The 18,497-nt window shown below is 39.0% G+C and overlaps 1 protein-coding gene across 1 annotated transcript in view; it reads right to left on the reverse strand.

The window, feature by feature from the left end:
- The window catches only part of TRPM6 (transient receptor potential cation channel subfamily M member 6), a 79,214-nt gene that overhangs the window by 24,760 nt on the left and 35,957 nt on the right, over positions 1-18,497 (reverse strand). Inside the window, exons 16-25 of the mRNA XM_075137079.1 lie at positions 17,381-17,661; positions 16,068-16,296; positions 15,355-15,510; positions 12,527-12,661; positions 11,346-11,474; positions 8,997-9,248; positions 7,860-8,034; positions 6,118-6,232; positions 4,220-4,419; positions 1,742-1,874 (exon numbers count right to left, since the gene is read on the reverse strand). Of these exons, the coding sequence (XP_074993180.1) occupies positions 1,742-1,874; positions 4,220-4,419; positions 6,118-6,232; positions 7,860-8,034; positions 8,997-9,248; positions 11,346-11,474; positions 12,527-12,661; positions 15,355-15,510; positions 16,068-16,296; positions 17,381-17,661 (1,805 nt within the window). The remainder of the gene's footprint in view (positions 1-1,741; positions 1,875-4,219; positions 4,420-6,117; positions 6,233-7,859; positions 8,035-8,996; positions 9,249-11,345; positions 11,475-12,526; positions 12,662-15,354; positions 15,511-16,067; positions 16,297-17,380; positions 17,662-18,497) is intronic.

The following is an 18,497-nucleotide window of genomic DNA, read 5'->3' on the forward strand; positions in this document are numbered from 1 at the left end:
GAAAAAGAAAAGATAATTAAAATACCAAAACATAGATCTTCACTTCTGTTTGCCAGATGATAAAGGAAGCCATTAACAGATTTCAAAAAGTCAGTGTTTCAAACAGCCCTTTATTTTTTTTTATGGTGACTTCCACTCCCACGAATATCTATATTTGACAAAAGCCATCCGGACTTACAACATGTCATTCAGATTACCGGGCCAACAGCCAGTGACTTTTAAGGAAAAAGGCTTTTTCCGCAAGGAGTATCTATTTTAAAAACTGCTATTTTCCTACTAATGTCCATTTCTTGCCATAGAACTACTAAACGATGGACAGCAGGACACAGCTTTGGAAATGCTGCATTGGCTATTGCCGTAAATGTAAAACGCTGTATACTTCTTGTCAGCCAGTCATCTTGCATTTCTACATTTCTTGTGCAAGCATGAGAAGGACAAGGTTCACACAAACCTACAGATACTCTTGCATTTCTCAAATACTGGAGACTGCTGGGAAAAAGCGTCTTCCCAACAACCTATTTGGCCTCTGGGCCATTCTGTATGTCTGATGCCATTAGTTATCTTCAGCTAAAATTCAACTTCAACTGCCCAAAAAGCAAAGCCTTTTTTTATGGTCTTCAAATCCCCAAGAACTTCTTGGCCTGGAATGATATCCTTTTAACCAAATCATTATCTTCATGTTTCCTGAAGATACTCTCTCTGGTGCTCTATCACTAAGACAATGATAAACTAGCTGCAGGCAATATGCAAAAGTTGCTCTTTTCTTTTGTCACTGAGTAACTAAAAGATGTAGTATTTAACCAATAGCTGAATAAAATCAAAGACCAGTGTTCCAAAATATTTTATTCATCTAAATTAATTTCTTGTATTAATGTTATGCAATGCTGTAGTGTTTCACCTTTGCACTCAGAAAAAAATTCTTTTCCAGTTCTATATTTATCCATTAAATGAAATCTTCTTGCTGTAATCGATTCTGCAGCTTTTGAACAAAGCTACTTATTTTATTACTTTTACAGGGGACATTCATTTTGCTTGTGTGTTTCGTTTTAGTATGCAGAAAATAAGATTATGAACAGGCAAAGATTAAGAGGCTATCCTTCTCTAGGCAAAACAAATTTATTAGCTGAGATCAGTATTGGCATTTAGTAAGGCTTTTTACAGTGCTCACTTTCTTTAAGTCTTCCCGTTAAACTTAATGGCAGCTTTGCCATTGATTTCAATAGAAAGCTAAATTAGGCCAATACTGGGAGGTTTGAAACCCTGTTGACAGTTGTGTATTGGCATTTTGCAAACCAAGACACTACATTGCAGATAATGCTACAATGATTATATGGTTATTTCTGTAAACAGCAGTTATACTCAATCACAAACAATACTCTCACAGCGCTCCTACACTGCTAAGCCTTTAAATGAAAATATGTATTGTATGCTGTACTCTGGCATGTTCTCGTGGTGCTACCTGGTCAGCAAAAGTGAAACTGAGCAACATCTTACTGTACCCCTTTAGCCACTTGCACACTGCACAGATCTGGGGATGCAATTCTGCCAGCAAGGCTTCCCAGCCAGGCCTGCCATGCAGTTCAAACAGATACATTACATTTCCATCAAATTAGCAAGGCCTATGCATGTTATTGCTCCTCATGATCACAGTGGCCATAACCTGTTCCAAAAGCATTAGCTTATCAAAGTCTTTTTGTATGACAAATGTATACAAAGAGCACAAATCTGCAGCAAAACACACCTTTCTGTTGTCAGACGGATCCTTTCACTGTCACTGGAACTCAGGCTTTTGTTCTTCTCATGAAAATATTTTTCCACACACTGTTCCTCAAAGTCATGGAGTTTCTTTAACTCCTCATCACTCAGGTACAGCTCTGAACAAAGGAGGTAGGAGTTGGCATGAAGCATGCTGACAAATGCAATTGGTTATAAGCATCCATGTGAAAAAAAGAAAACTGTCAGAACAGATTTCCTCCCCCTCCCTTGACAAGAATGAATCAGACCTAACTCCATGAATTTGGGCTTACGTATAAAGACTTAACATGCCAAATACATGTAAACATATTTTTTATGTTTCCTTAGACAGGGAGCAAAACCACACTGACAAAAATTCCAGTGCACTCCCTCTTAAAGCCTCAAACGTACATACTCAAATGGCTGCTCACAAAGATGTATTTTCTCCCAAATTTTTCCCTGTATTTTGTTATACATGTGTGACTCACAAGACTTAGATATAGATATCTAAGACTTACAAAGATTTCACTCTAATTTGGTCCAGGCATTCATTTAGGACTAGTCACCTATAACAATTACAGTACTTCCAGGTACTCAAAGCTACAAAGCTTTTTTTTCACCTAATTGCTTCACATGTTCATATGCATAAAACATTAAGCAAGATTACTGGGCGAAAAAGAACACATTCAAAAGTTTAAAACTCCACAGCTTGGGCTGCTCATGATGCGATTCTTCTAGCACACCAAGACTTCTGAGAGAACAGATCCACTATAAGTCAGTATGAAGAAATGCACACAGTAGAAAGCAGCTTCTCTGATCCAAACTCCAGATCTTCCAAGCTCCTTTTTTCTTTCAGTTTTTACATACCAGAGTCTTCACTGTACTTGCTAGGGGGGTACCTGTGCCAAGCGACACGCAGTGTTTGCTACAAGCACGTAGTACTTGGCTGCAACACACAGCTCAGCAGGGAAGCCCACCACAGTGTTCCGGGGTCCCCCTCTCACTCCAAATGAGACTTGATCACCTCCTAGGCTCTTTTCCCCATCTAACCCATCGGTGTTCTTGCCTCCAAGATTTTACTTTCTGTACCTTGGTTTTTTCATTGATTTTCCACAGGGTGGCACTGGATCCTCATTGCTAAAACCAGTTAATTATAACCGCACTAAAATTTAAGTAGAAGAAACTTATCAAGCAGTGCATGGGCATATAGAAAAGGGACACAAAGGTACATAAACAGGAAAAAAGTCTCTTTCTGAAAGAAGTGTAGGCAAGCCATGAGCTCTCTTCTGTCCAAGAACTTTTAGATGTGCTAAGCAGTGTTTCAGTTTTCCTTGTGCCTAATGCACCCTACAAGTAAGACACCCTCCATGCTACGTCAGTGACTTATATTATGCATGCATAGAAAATAAGCAGTGGTACTTCAAAGGCAAGATTGATGCATCCAGTCATGATGGAGGAGCTGAGCCTGGGAGCAGCAGCAAAGCGTCTCAGCATTGATTAGTTAAGCTCATTTTTTAACTCTGTAACCACCTGTGAGCATGCCAGATATCTTCAGGGATTCATGTTCAGCAGAGAAAATGCTAAGTGAAGCATAACCTAGGCAGGCTCTGCTCACCTCTGTGATTAGGCATCAGGGATGTACTTGTACATCAAAAAGGATGAGACTGTATAATACCAGGTGCCAATGTTCCCCAATGTTTTTTTAGATAAGCCACCACCCTCTCCTCCTCCCCATTCCCCTGCCTCACCCCACTAACCACGAAGCCCCACTACTGAGTATTCATTCCCATCCCACCATCTTGTGGTCCCCTCCACCCAATGGCTAGGGCTGCTCCTGGCAGAGCTGCAGGAGCTGGCGACAGTGGGACAGGGAACCAGCATCGCCTTGAAGAGGCATTAGGAAGGACCCTGGGATGGAGAAGACCAGGTTGGGACGGGTGAAGGAGGTGGGGTTAAAGAGCAGTTATGAGCCAGTGCACAAAGGGAAGGATGCAGTGGGGAGGTGGGAGGCCCCTATGCTCTCTCTCTGCATCTGCTATCACTGGATCTCCTCTGTCCTCGGGCTCTGCGGCTACTTTCTCTGGGCAATTAAAAAGGAATTGTTGGTCTTTTCAGGACAAATGTACAGAAATGTATACCTCCAGTATTGTTTATTTTCTTTCAAAATAAGGCTATTCTATCCCACAGAAAAAGCTGCTGTCACTTTATTTCAGCTCAGAGTTGTGATGTAGCTTGACTGATGCACAGTATGTAGCAGAGCAAAAGCCAAATACAAAGCAAAGCATTCCCCTAGTCACTTTTTTCTACAAGAGTTCTCAAACAGGTAGGTTACATTCAGTTTTGAAAATAAAAACAGCCTCCTACCCAGAGATTTTTTTTTTTTTTTTGGATTTTTTTTTTTTTTTTTGAGCTACAAAGTGATGGGAGGCTGGCAAAACATTCCTCATCAGCTATTTCTTTTGGTCCCCAGCTTAGCTCTGCTTACTTAGTCCAACGTCGCCTTCCTCTTGATCCAGCTCATTTGGGGGCCGATGGTGGAAGATGCGGTTTATCAGAAGTCCAATGTGGCTCAGGAGGATGAAAGGTGGAGGCAGCCATGGCTTCTCATGGTAGGTCATAATGTAGCGGTACCGGTTGTACTTCCAGAGGTTGTTTGATATGGATTTCAAATCATAATAAACATTACTGAGAAGAGAGATAGAGGGGGAAGGAGGGTAAAACACTCCTGTGAGGAATACTCCCAATACAGCACAAGATGCTTGTCTACACATCTAATTTGACACTGAAGAAAAGTCCCATCCCTCCAGTGAGGTAAATCAGCTTAGCAACTTTCATTTAAAAAAGCAGCAGCATGTGCCTGCAGCTAGTGCACTGAGAATGAGATCTTCAAAGCTGCCTAACAGATTTGGAGATCCAATTCCCATTCACATTAATGGGAACTGGGCAAAAAATATCCCTGAAGTGGCTGTGAAATCTCAGCCAGATTATTTAAACTTTAATACATAGCCTAACTGAGAATTCAACATTGTCTGCCTCTTTGGACTGGATTAAATGTAGGAGTCAGGCTAAGGGAAGAGTGTTAAGAAAACGCTTCTGCTGCTCTTCAGTGCACTCCCCCTAAACAAAATACTTGCTGCAAGAAGCAGCTACATGAGCGATTCTTCTGCAGGGTACTTTCTGGAGCCGTGATGTTACTGAACGTGACTGTTGTTGCACCGAATAATTTCCTGTATCTACTATCATAGTCCCAAGTACAGGAAAGCAACTTGGTGGTTTCTGGCACTGTAATTTCAGTTGCACCAACACACTAGTCACCCAGTATATAATCACAAAAACATCAGCTTTGCTTCTGGGAGCATAACTAAATATATTGCTCATACCCATTTTTGATCCCACTTCTGGAACAATCAAATCACTAGGCAGAAGATTTAACATATCATTATTACTGAAGGTTTAAATCTAGAAATAATTCAAATTACAATTTCACAGCTGTGTATTGAAAAAAAAAATTGATGCCTTGCCACAATTTCAGGAAAGGGATTTTTAATTGGAAGTGGGAATAGAATGAGTTTTGATCATTCAGTTTTCTTGAATACTAATCACTACATTTCTTCATTTGAAATTTTTTTAACCTATAGCTTATTTTTTCTTCCCCAGAAATACTAGAATTCTAGGAAAAAATAATTAACTACTTGGGTTAGACCGCTCTTTACTAATATTTTACAGAACTTGACCCACTACAAGAGTTTCCTTGTTAAAACTTGAAAGGTGGGAATTACTATAAAGACATTGATTAATTACTATAGAATTACTATGAATTACTACAGAATTACTATAAAGATCTTTCCTCCTCCAGCACCAGACATTAAAAAGCAGATAGTTAAAAACACTACAGTTTTAGATTTCAGCCTAGAACATATCAAATTGCACCAAACAACAGGAATTTTCAAATTATTTCCTAAAGGAAGAGCATGCTCCTACAAACTCATTATCCTCTTCCCTTGAATACCTTCTCCAGTTATCTGACAATTTAAATCTTGGGCTATCCTATGATGAACATTATATAGTTTCTCAGCACAACAAATACAACTTTTAGGAACAAAGGACAAATTACTTCAGAGCTCAATTAATGTTGCTTGTTTGCCAACTGGAATTGTCCACTTTCACAGAGTTAGATTCTGTTTAAAACAGTTTAGGTGTCTGCTCACCACCCTCTTCCTCCCATCCTCTTGCTTCCACCATTCTTTTTATTCACTGGACCTCAATGGAAGATGGGGTAACAACCACCTGCTGCAACATTTTCGGTGAAAGGCTTTTGCAGAAGTGTTGGCAGAACATCTATTAGTTGCTTTTGCTTTTGTAGCAATATAGCATGGTACCTACTTAAAGAAAGCAATAAGCAAGTTGACCATGATGATGTACTGCACAAAGAGGTAGACAGCTTGGAGGAAAGGTGTGAGGAAGGAACCAGGAGGACAGTCTTCATTGGTTTCGCAGACTGAAAGTGAAGGACATACAGAGCATTGTTAGCATGGAAATCAGAGCAGAGCACAGCAATGGCATGTGCTCCTCATTTGTCCCAGCAAGAAACAGAATAGTCTTCATTACTTTCATGGAGATACATTACTAAATTTCCAACTAAAAAGTCTACCTCCACGTAAAGGAGATCTGAGATGTCTTCATGATACTACCACCCCATAGTTTCCATTGCAATTCGGAAGCTGTAAACACCATTTTATACATATCAGTTCTTATGCCAGCCACCCCAACTTTTTGTTAAGGGGAAAAACGATGCAGCTGAAATGTATTTGGGAGATGGCACACATTCAAGTAAACTGAAATTCAAATCTTTGACCCTTAAAGCAAAGCGCTCACTGACTCCACTACGGAAAGGATACAGCACAAAGGCTGCTTTATCAGTACTGGAGTGTTACTCCTTTAGAGCTTCAGTAAGATCATATTAACTCACGTGCAAAAGGGCTATGAATATTTTTGAGATGAAGCAACAAAGCGTAGTAATTAAGGGATCCCTCTTAATGTTTTTAAATTGTCAAAATAAATACTTTTCAGTCTTTATAATTTGTAATCAAATTTTACACCTTTGAGGAAATTTTAAAACACATTTATAAGGCAGCAGCCCTAAATTCAGGACATATTCCGCAGCATAAAGAGTCGTTACAGAAATCATAGCTTTATTTGGGAAGTGTCAAATTTCTAAAGGGTTAGCATTAATAAGTGATTAAATGGATTAAACTGTGAAACTTAACAGTGTGCTTTCATTAAAAGAATTTTTGATTTATATAACCAAAACACATAGCCATCATGTGACTGTTTCAGCAATAATAATGGATGCAACATCTTAAATTATTTTAATGAATCAGTCTATGCTGAACTATGTATCTTAAACATCTCTATCTATTTGCATACCTACTTTTCTATTTTATGGACTGTTTTACTTGTACCCATTACTTAGCAGCATGAGAATGCCTTCTATCTGTAATGCTGAAATACCTCCTGGAGTACCTAGTTCTTCTCTCTTACTGAGACAAGGTGAAAGCCATAATCAAGATATAACATTTTTCCTATTTACATTGATTGGTCCTATTTTTCCTATGTTCAACTGGTTTATCTGTTTAAGAATGACGCCAGGTAACTCTCACTATGGTGAAAAATAATTTTTCTTTCTTATTTTCCCTTTTTTGTTTTCCCTTCATTCTTTCTTCCTTCCTTCCTTCTACGAAGGCAACTTCGTAGTCTTTTCTCCAAGAGATCAGCAGCTTTGGATTCACCTAATTGGAAATTCATTTCACTGCCAGATCCCCTGACCATCAAATACCTTAGTATTAGTTCCTATGTGCTTTGCTCTGAGCTTTGCAATATACTTCATCTGAAAAGCTAAATTTGAAGGTTTTAAAGCTTAATCTTTTTTTTTTTTTAACAAAGAAACTAATATTCTAACCTTTATTCATGCAGTATTACTCATTAAGGACATATATATACCGGAATCAAAATTGTTTGAGAAAGAATAGACTCAATATGTGGTCAAAACTCTAGTAGCCCAAAGTGGACACATTTCTGCACATATTAAATTTAAGCTGTTGAGCTGTACTGTGAAAATTACCTACCATCTATTTCTCCAGCATAGACCTCACCAAACATCATCCAGTAGGGTTGAAATACAATATCTCGTGCCAGAGTCCAAGAAGGAGGTTCCTCTGGTGAAAGAATTGCCTTTCGTGACACTCCAAAACTCAACAGGACTATGGCCATCATGACCACAATATAGAACATGTTTGCTGTCTGAAAGACATGTTTGTGTGACAGAATTAGCTGTGTTAATTATACATAAAGGAGACATACATTTTAGGGAAAAGTATCAATCGCTACTTTTACAAATCAGAATATAAAAACAGGGCTAATAATCTAATATGCTGGAGGAAATAAAAATATTTTATATTTATGACCTGGACTATCCAAGTATTTTATAGAGGTTAAAGTCATCTTCTGGACCAAAAAGGCCAGAAGTCCTACTTGCTTCTCAAGTCCCTCTTAAGATCTTAAGCAAGATTTGAAAAATGCAGATACCTTATGATGGTGCTTTTCCTCAGTAATATTTCTTCCAAACTGAGAGCAAGGAATAGCAGTGAAAATTATTTTGCCTTCTAACACTGAATCAGAATTACTATGCAAGACAGAATATAAAAGTATTAATAAGAGAGTTCCCAATAACCGAGGGAAATTACAGTGGGAATCTGCAGATGTCCCTCAAGACTAGGCAACTCTTCAGCAGCCGTTCTTATACCAAAAGAGAAAAAAAAAAAACTTTGATCTCAGAGAAATTTGCCTGCTAAAATGGGATATAATTATTTGAATCAAAATGTAAAATAATAATGAGACAGTTTCCAAGAGCTAGGGGAATTATCTACAGTAGTGAGCCCGTCTGCAAGAGATGGTGATTTTTCTTTCTCCTATTACCAAGCTGGATCAGAAACTCAACTAAAATGCAACCCTTCTCTAAGGAACGAAGCAAAAATGTCTTTTGTGAATAAATTCAAATTATGAATAAATTAGAGAGAACTGAAATCTGGTTATGGTCAACTCATGAACAGAAAAAGACATAGTATTTTCAGGTAATACATTCACTATGAATTATTAGGTGACCTCTCCTTTGAATGTCATTCTTTTCTGTCACTTTTGACCTTTACATGTTCCTCAACAGATGCCTTAACTATAAAAATATTGCTCCAAAGCATAATACTTACCATTTTCCCAATCATTGTCAGGTATGGGCCAGCATGCTGATTCACAGCAAAAAGATCAAGGAGCCGAGCGTACCAAAATATTATATCCAAGCAGTAAAGTAACCTCCCTGCAGTTTGAACAGGGGGTTCAGACCAGCGCAAGCCAAAACCAATCATAAACAGGATGATAGCTATAGAATCAGTAAAATTCCAGTATTCATAAATCCACACCTTCACTTTTTGGCGGAATTTTCCAGGTTCTGAGATAAATACCTGAGTAGAATGTGGAAAAAAAAACCCAACGAAACTCCATTAAAATCACAGATACATTCTTTAACTTTTTCTGTCTGAACTGTTTCATGATCTTTGGGAATGTATCATTTTTTTCCTTTTTTTTTTTGCAGGCCTGTGTACTGCATATTACCATTCATCGTTAATTAAGGTTTGTACTTAATCTATAGTGTCATTTTGCTCAAGTATGCCAAATACTAAATAGGATAGCTCTTCCTAAGGAAAAACGGACTCTGAGCCTGAACCTATTCACGAAAGAGCACATTCCTCAGCAGAAAAGAGCAGCCAGTATAGAACTGTTATGCATATGTATCATTATAAATTAACGAGCATTTTCTAGAGGAATGGTCATGACCTGCAACAGCCCTTTCAAAAGCCCCTAAGTCACGGAAAGTACCAACCTAACCTTGCTGATGGGAAAATAACTAATGCCTTTTATTTCAGACTGAAAATATAAAGAAAGATCCTTGTATTCCACCAAGGACATGCTAAAAAAAGGAGTGCTGGCAACTAGCAAGGTAAAGAATGAAACGTTCACTCCTTGAACTGTGAGGTGCCCCAAAGGGATTTTAAGCTTCACTGAGCAAATGTGTGAAGTGGAATTTTTGGGAGACCATAAATAAAACCTTTGCACATTGCGCAAGTGAGGCCAATTATGCAGTGCTATGTAAGATCACACTGATAAGTACCAAGCAAAGGAAAGATTTTGAAAAGTTACGCCCTGATCCTGCAAGCATTTACGCATATGAACACATTAATGTAAACAAGTGATCCTACTCAATTCAGCTGGACTAACTCACATGAGGAACTAGTTGCAGGATCAGGGCCTAAGGCTTTAACAATTAGTTGATACAATCTAGAGAAATAGAGGTTTGCAATTATATATAACAAGGCCCTCAGCAGTTAATTAGCTGCACGTGTAAGACACAGTGTCCTACAAAGTCTTTGCCAGCAGAGCAGAACTAGTACATCGACAAAGAAAACCAAGTAGAAGACATGAATTTCAAAGCCTCCAATGAATGTTAATGCTAGAAAGAAGAGCTGATGTTTCCACTGTCCCACCATCAACACGATGCAACAGCACAACAGTGATTTCCAAAGTGCTTGCTATTTCACATTCAATTTTTTTCTCAATTAGACAATCCTTGTATAGATTTTTCCAGTTTTATCTCATGCAGCCACAGAACTTGTATGTTTATCCAAGCTTCCACATATTCCCAGCATTTCTGCTGCCCCTTGAAATCCTTCACCTCTCTCGTACTGAGGTCACAGTCTTCTGAGTGATCTTTTAACAGCGTCCTTCACTCAGAACTGTGACTGGTTTTCTTGCAGTTTTATTCTTCTAAAAGTACAACATTTCAAATGTCATATAAAAGACAATTCATACTACTATTGTTTACTATGTGCTGATTCTACAGTGAAGATAAGTCCGATCAGATACAATAATTTAGGAAACACATAGCTGCATTTGTCCCCAGTCTCAGATTTGGTGTGCAAGTTGTGTTCAGAAGCTCGGATCTAATCAACTACAAATAATTGTGATTAATTTTGATTGCAATATTATTTTTCCATGCTCAATGAATCCAGCATTAAAAGTTGATGGTGGTTTTTTTCCAGTTTCGTTTATAGAGGGTCAGTTAGACTTGATGGAGAGCCATAGATTATTCTATGCATAACACCTATTAATTGATAACAATGTCTACACTCAAAGTAAATATCTAAAGATAAATTCCATATTCGTTTTAAGAAATCTAATGGTCCACTCAAAAAAATTAAGAAACATTGGGGTTCCAAATTTCAATTCAGCACACTCACTCTCAAGCGACCTGCATATTACCACTGGCTTTACTCAGAAAAATAGAGATTTAAGGACAAACTTTAAGATGCATTTTCAAAGCCCAAGTACTGGTCTTCAAATAAAAGACTTCTCAGAAATAAATGCCCTGTATAATTCTTTCCTCTGCTAAATTCTCTACAAAAAGAATGCAGGATTTGGCATTCTTCAGTTTATGGTATTCTCTGGTTTATAATATATCCTCTATGATGGATAAGATGAGAAGTGTGAAAGGAAAAGCTTACCTCCCTGACTTTTTCAATAGCAGTGCTGAAAATATAAATGATAACAAGCCACTCTTGCACACTCGGTCTTGGTTCCATCTTCACCAACACAGTGTAAGTGAAGAGCATGAGAAATGCCATGTACGCCATCTACAAAACACACAGTATATAATCCATATGCACAAAAGTCTCCAATAAATTTCTGAAAACATATTAACAGGTGATTAGCCTGACTATATGTATTCAAACTACTGGGGCACTGTCAGATTTTTGAGCCCAGAATCTTTCCTCCAGTTCTCCAAAGTATTTTTTTTACGGGAATATCCTTTAACACCATTTGGAAATTGGTGCTTTAGTGCTGAAAAAATGGGAGCAGAAGACGAACTATTGCAGCGCATGTTCACCTAGGCCCCAAACCCATATATGAGACAGACTATTTTATCTGCACACCATTACTTGAATGTAAAGGCAGTGCTATGCTTTCATCCTAACCTCCTGTAGGAGCAAGTAACCATTCTCAAAGCTACATGAATTACTGATGGATAATCAGCACCTTCCAAAACACAGGAAGAACAATGTCAGGTGAAAAGCACATATTTTAAAGGTACTAGGACAAACCAGAAATGTATCTGAGATAATAGATTAACAACCTATAAAGCAGTTAACGACTCTCTGTTAAAGGAGGAACAGTTTATGTACATGGTGGTCTGATCCAACAGGCAGCCTGATCTTAAACATACTAAGCTCTACTGACACAGGGTTAGTTACTAAAATGGATTTAATAAATGCATATTTCTCTACAGCAAAAGATCTCCTACAGATTAATATTCACTCCTTCAGCAACAGTTCCTAAAGAAAGGGACACAAATACCTCTGAGGTATTTAAGGTATTTAAGGCCAGTTTCAAATCTATCTCTACATGTGCAATTAACCACTGTAAAAAGCTGTGCTCAGGTTTTTCTTTAGTTCCTTATAATTGTTTTTTTGTTCTTTTTTGTCGTCTTTTTTTTTTAATGCAGCTGCATGATTTTAGCAGAAAAACTTTTCACTTAATTGCAAGAGAAATATTCAAATGTCTTCCCATCCAACCCCATCACTAAGTGGCTGCAAATCCATGGTAGGCAAAGTAAAAGCAGCATCAAGTGGTATCTGAAGGATCAAAGCAGGGTTTTGGCAATCCGAGTTCTAGCATAATGACCAACCGTGTGAAACCAGAACTTGACAATTGGTGCGTTGTAGAACTCATAGATTTTTCTAGTGCCAGGCAGGTTTCCTTGTCCACCGTCTACTTGGCTTTCATCAGACTTCTGAGCAACCTTCTCCACATCATAATCCTTCTTTAAAAGGAAACAGCATTTTAAAAGCAAGAAACCATGGTCTATGATTGCAAAGGTTGTGCCATGTTAGAGAGAAGACAGGCATAGATGTTTAAGCTTTGTTCTGAATATACAAACCATTACTGTAGCTTGATTTTGCCTGGTTACAACCATCTCATTTGCCATAATTAACATGCTTAACACTTTTCCACTATAAATACTCATTTAGAGTTTGCTCTTAGGACTACAGACAGTGGACTAGGCGTCAGCAGATCTGAATCCACTCCTGTTGCTGCCACACATTTCTTTACGTCTTTAAGCAAAGTCACTTAATAACTGTGTGTCTCCCTTTCCCCATCTGTGGGGAAATAACAACTCCCAATACGACATAACTGTGTTAGCTAGAACTCCACTGACAATTGTGGCACATTCTGAAATAAGGGAATGAGCATCACATTTCCACTCATGTATACAGTTGCACAGAAAATGTCAAGACAGTGAAATTCTAAATACAGAATCTAATTGCTATTTTTTATGTATTGTATGCCTGATTAGAAGATGAGGATGAAAAATTACAGGTAACTTCTTTATTATCTTCAGTAAAATAAAAACAAACAAACAAAAATCAACACAGTTGATTCTATATCCAGAATTTGACACTTGTCTACGTACCCCTCTGAAAGTACAAATATCCGATTGCCGCTGAAGCCTAAGAAGAGCTGCAGACAGGCAGCAGTGGACAACTGACAAACCAGAAGGTGCTGAAAGGAGTTTTCAGAGACAAAGGAGGGAGGCCTGGGGGAACTATCAATAGCTAATAGCTAGGGAAGGCAAACCTTGTTCAGTTTTGTTTCAATGCTGACCAATTGCCTTGGCTAATATCAATGCTAAAACTTACTGCTACTAGACATCTGGAGTATAACAGATTTTTATGTGACATATTTATCCCTACTACACAACATTTCCTTGGGTTATCAGGGGAAAACATCATCACATTAGACTCAGAAAAGTGCTATACCAGGGAATTTGATACACAGAATCATCCCAATGTGTTAACATTGGATCCTCCAAGGTGAAGGAGAGAATTTGTCCCATGAAAGAGTGCAATCAGTTTCCAGCTGCAGCAGGTCACTGGAATTTATGACTCTGTGTGAAAGATGCTCTGTATGGCACATGTACACTGTTGAAAATTTCCGTACATTTTCCTGTAATATTTCATACCAGAGCATTTAAGAAAAAGCGATAGCTCAGCCTTTTTTTTTAAACAACACTCTGTATTAGATAAAATCAGAAATTAAGCTTATTGCTAGCGCAGGAAGGAAGCAGTCCTGTCTGAGGCAGGTCAGAAAAGTGCTTGTGCACGTTGCTGTGTTGCCTCTGCCAGGCTGCAGGGGTGGTCCTGCTGCAAATTATTACAATTGGCCTGTCCTCTGTATCATAGCTGCTACCTAAGCCCATAGAAAGCATTTTTGAACTGACTATATTAGACAGGCACTGCAGGAGATAATGGCTTCGAGCATTTTTCTGCATCAGAGAGAGAAAACACAAGTGTGGCATCAACAGGCCTACCACGCTGCTGCGAAAGCCCTTAACAACAATCCGCTCTCTTTTATTTTACACAATTTGAAAGTTAACTGAGAAGGTCCCAAGCAATCTACAATGCTTATCTGCTGTAAAATAAGCAGAGCAGAGCAAAAAAGATTGCCTGACAGCTCTCACTTGACAATCCTATTGTCATTGGTTAGCACCTCACCAACATTTACCCTTTTGGATGGAAATTCTCTGTGTCTGCTGTCCACCTCAGAAAACTTTCAGAAATTTTCAGTTCAAGGAATGCTTTGTGGAGAATGAGAAAAAGAAAGGACAGGCAATTCTGCTTAGCAGAAGTCTGGGCGAATTCAGATCTTAAAAGGCAAAGACTTCACCTATGCTGGAGACTCTCCACAGACAGGCCTAAGAAGGACTTTTGCGCAACCACAGGTCCCTGCAGAGTGTTTCAGGACTCAGTTCAGGTGACTAAACCAAAAGCACAGTGCTTCTCTTGTGCTTTAAATGGCATCTCTGCTAAGCTCGAGCGATGCAGAAGTAGAGATACCCTGTTTTTCAACAGGGAGGGCAGGAGCTAGACCTCTGGAAGGGCTATGATGTAATGCAAGAAACAAAATCTCAGGGAGAGACTAAGGGCAAAGGATGGCCATGGAGAGGGGGAGAGGCTGCGGTGAGATGCAGGGCAGAGGCTGCTGACCAGGCAAAGTGGGAGGAAGGAGCAAGTTGGAGAGGACAGGACCTGGACTGCTGTTTCCCTGCTTTGGACAGGTTGACTGGGCAACCTGAATTGAGTTTTATGGATGTGATTTCGGGTATGATATGAAACCATTCTTAGATTATTCGGTATTCAAGGTTACACTGGTATTTATCTGCAGCTTTGTGCCCTAAAATACCTGCGTAACTGACAGATAATTATAATCTCATTATACCTCTGTGAGGTTGGGAAGGATTTTCTCATTATGACCAGTACAGAAGTGACACTCAGGACAGATCAAGTGACTTGTCCAAGGTCACTTCTGTGGTATCCAAACCAGGGATCAAACCCCTACTTCTTGAGTATTGGGCCCCTACACTTCCAACTGATCACCTTCTCCTCACTCCTCAGGATTATATTGTGGTAAACAAATAGATCCTGACACACAAATGACTGATCATCATAGACTAACCAGAGACAAGGCATCTTTAGAGCTGGTTGGGCTCTGATCCCCATGATACCATGTGAACTGATGGAAGTCTTGAGACTGAGGTACATGAGACATTTCTGCCTTGCTTTTAAACTCCAGCATCAAGATGGTGGGAGGCAGGAGAATACTCATAATGACCTAAAAGAGAGACACAAGATTCAGGAAATTAATTCAGCAGTGATAGCATAGACCTAAGGCCATAGTCAGCCATGCATGGTGCCAGCATAAACCCAGTGCAATTTCACTGGCCTGGGAGGGAGCCACTGGTGTGGGGAATCTCTGTATCACACTCCTACAGCCTCCAAAGAAGTGTGTTGCTCTGTTTTGTGGCTTTGAAGAGTGTCATGGCATCTGGGAATACTTCAGATACTGTTCCCTACGTCTGGAGGGCATTCCTCCCATCAGCAGCTCTGCCAGAGAACCAGCACTGTGGGGCAGCGAAAGCAGGTGGGGAGAGACTGAAGGGTGCTGAGAGAACGGGAACAGCAAAAAAACCTCACAAAATGCATTCTCCTGATGTCATCCCACAGCTGCTTTTGCAAAGAAGTAAAACAGAAGCACCCAGATGTGTGCATTCCAATCCGTGCTTAAGCACATCTGTCTGAAGCTACATTAGACATGTTCATAACCACAAAGACACGTATAAAGCATCTAAACAGCATCTAAATGCTCAGAAGAAGCTAGAGTGATGTTACCCTAAACCAGGAGTTCTTCCGCATCTTCAGGCGTCCCATCCACATATCAGTCAGCAGCATCTGTGTGCAAGTATGGGATACGAAAGGCCGCAGCCCCACAGACACTGCTAGTTTTAAGCAAGTTGAGTTGCTCCAGTTTTTCAGTTCATAGGTCAGCAACTTCATGGCCATCTGCTCATTTTGTTTGAATGCTTTCTCTAGCACATCTAAGGCAAGCTGCCCAAATTCCCTAGAGCAGAAAGGAATTAACAGTTAATATAACAGCGATCAGTCAAAACTCAGAATCACTGCTGCAAAGAGGTTCGTTTGAAAACTCCATTAACTAAAGGTCAGGAAACAATTTTGGTAAATATGCCTTCTCCCATTTTTCCTGTTGCTTTATCAATATATCTAGTGAAAAATAATTTGGGGGATAAATCTAACTATTTAGTCCTAATCACAAGGTTTAGGGTCATCCCGTTTTCTACTTTTTTATTTGTTTTGTTCTTAATCGCACTCAGCAATCAAAATGGGCCCTACAAAGTTCTGTGTATTTCCTTTGACAACAGACTCATGACCACTGTGGGCAAGCATTGCAGGCAGTTGCAAAAACCTTTTCTTTTACACTGGCTCTTAAACATCTCTATAGGGAAGACTCCTCAAGGAATACACACCTTCCTTTAAATTAAGCTTTGGAGCTGCATGCAAAACAAGACAGCACACCTTATTGTACTCCAAATCTGAGGCATGATGTCTACAAAGCATACAATATGTCACTAACAAGAAAAACTACCAGAAAACACTAACATGAAACTACAAACTTGAAGAAAATTCTTGGTCTACTTCATTTTTTATTCACTTAGTTATTTCAGCATACATTTTTCTTTAGGTCTTACACAGAGCAGGATTTAAGCGTTGATTGTAGTTTGCTCATTACCACGTTACAGATTTGAAAAGTCCAACACATATATGCCATACAGCTTTTTAATAAGTTGAACTGTAAGGGAAGCTGTAAGGGAAATTTCAATCTTCAACTTGACCATTTAGCAGACAGTGAGCCACACGTTACCCACCTATATTTTAATTTTTAAATATGCAACTGGATAACATGCTAATAGCTTTCCTTTGACTCTCAACCAAACTGCACACCAATACATAGCTCCAATATATAGCTCCATTATATAATATGAATAGCAGGCAGCTGAAAGTATTTCTTTTACACTCTGAATTCCATGGCACCACTAACCTTACAAACTCTTAGTGGATGAGGAAAATATCTAACCATTCTAAGCACTGCAGAACTTTATTAACAGAAGTGAAGGGAGAACTCATACTTTGAGTACTTCTTGAGTTCTTCTGAAGTGTCATCCACCATGTTGCTCTGTGTAGCTTCATGTGCCATCGCCCTGTAGAGTTTACAAGCCACAACGGCTTTGACCATCGCTTCCTCTCCATGCTGCCAGAAGAACATTGCCATCTTCTGCCTTTTCATTAATACTGCCCAAACCAGGAGGTCGTTATAGGGATAGATAAAGCCAGATGACTCATAATTCTCTGCAAAGTTTATATCCTCTTTTGATTTCTTCTTACACTTATGGAAAGCAGTGGATCTTTCCTATAAATTTGTTTTTCAAAAAAAAGAAAATCTCAATGAGTGGTTGACGTTCAGATTCACGTAAATAAAACTGCATGCAAATCTGAATTGCAAGTAGCAAACTATTTGATCGTTATATACATTTAAGTAGGTCATAAACCACAGCTAGGATCACATTCAGATTACCAATGCTAAGAAGATGGCAACATTAGTGGAGGAAAAACCCTTGCTCTGTACCCATGGCATTTATAGCCTCCCCTTCCATAGTGTTGGGCAGTCTCCAAACCCTGTGATACCAAGATCCTACTTTCATTCTTTTCTTATACTTGTGTCATGACAGGAGAAAAAGCAATCAGTAGACTGAAACATACACCATAGACTTGTGATACTTAAAGATGACTTTTACTGCCTGCCACACTTGTAATGTAAACTTGCTATACATTCGTGTCTGGATATTTCTCCGTTGAAGGCAAAGAAAAAGTTTTTCTGGTATAAGTGAGGTTGTCTCAGTGCTATAATGGATTCATTTTGTCTCAGACTAATTCCAATAAAGCCATTTAAATTCATCCTACTTTTTGTTTTGTCTGTCAGAGATGTGTATGTGGCAATCTTTGCTCTTTTATCATCCTTTCTTTGAATAAAAATACTCTGCCATTATTTTCCAGATATCAGAACTGTATCTCTTCTTAGCAGGCTTTCTGTAGCTACTTTAATCATGAGAAAACATCGGGAAAGTCAGAGAATTCCTACTGTTGCTTCCAGATAAGAAGAGTTTTCACCCATGCTTGATCTTCAGAAGTTTGGTGATAGTACATTTCAGTGAATGAAAGCCCTTAGCAACAAATGGATGGAAGTTA

The sequence above is a fragment of the Calonectris borealis genome, chromosome Z (genome assembly GCF_964195595.1).
Source record: "Calonectris borealis chromosome Z, bCalBor7.hap1.2, whole genome shotgun sequence".
NCBI classification, from domain to species: domain Eukaryota; kingdom Metazoa; phylum Chordata; class Aves; order Procellariiformes; family Procellariidae; genus Calonectris; species Calonectris borealis.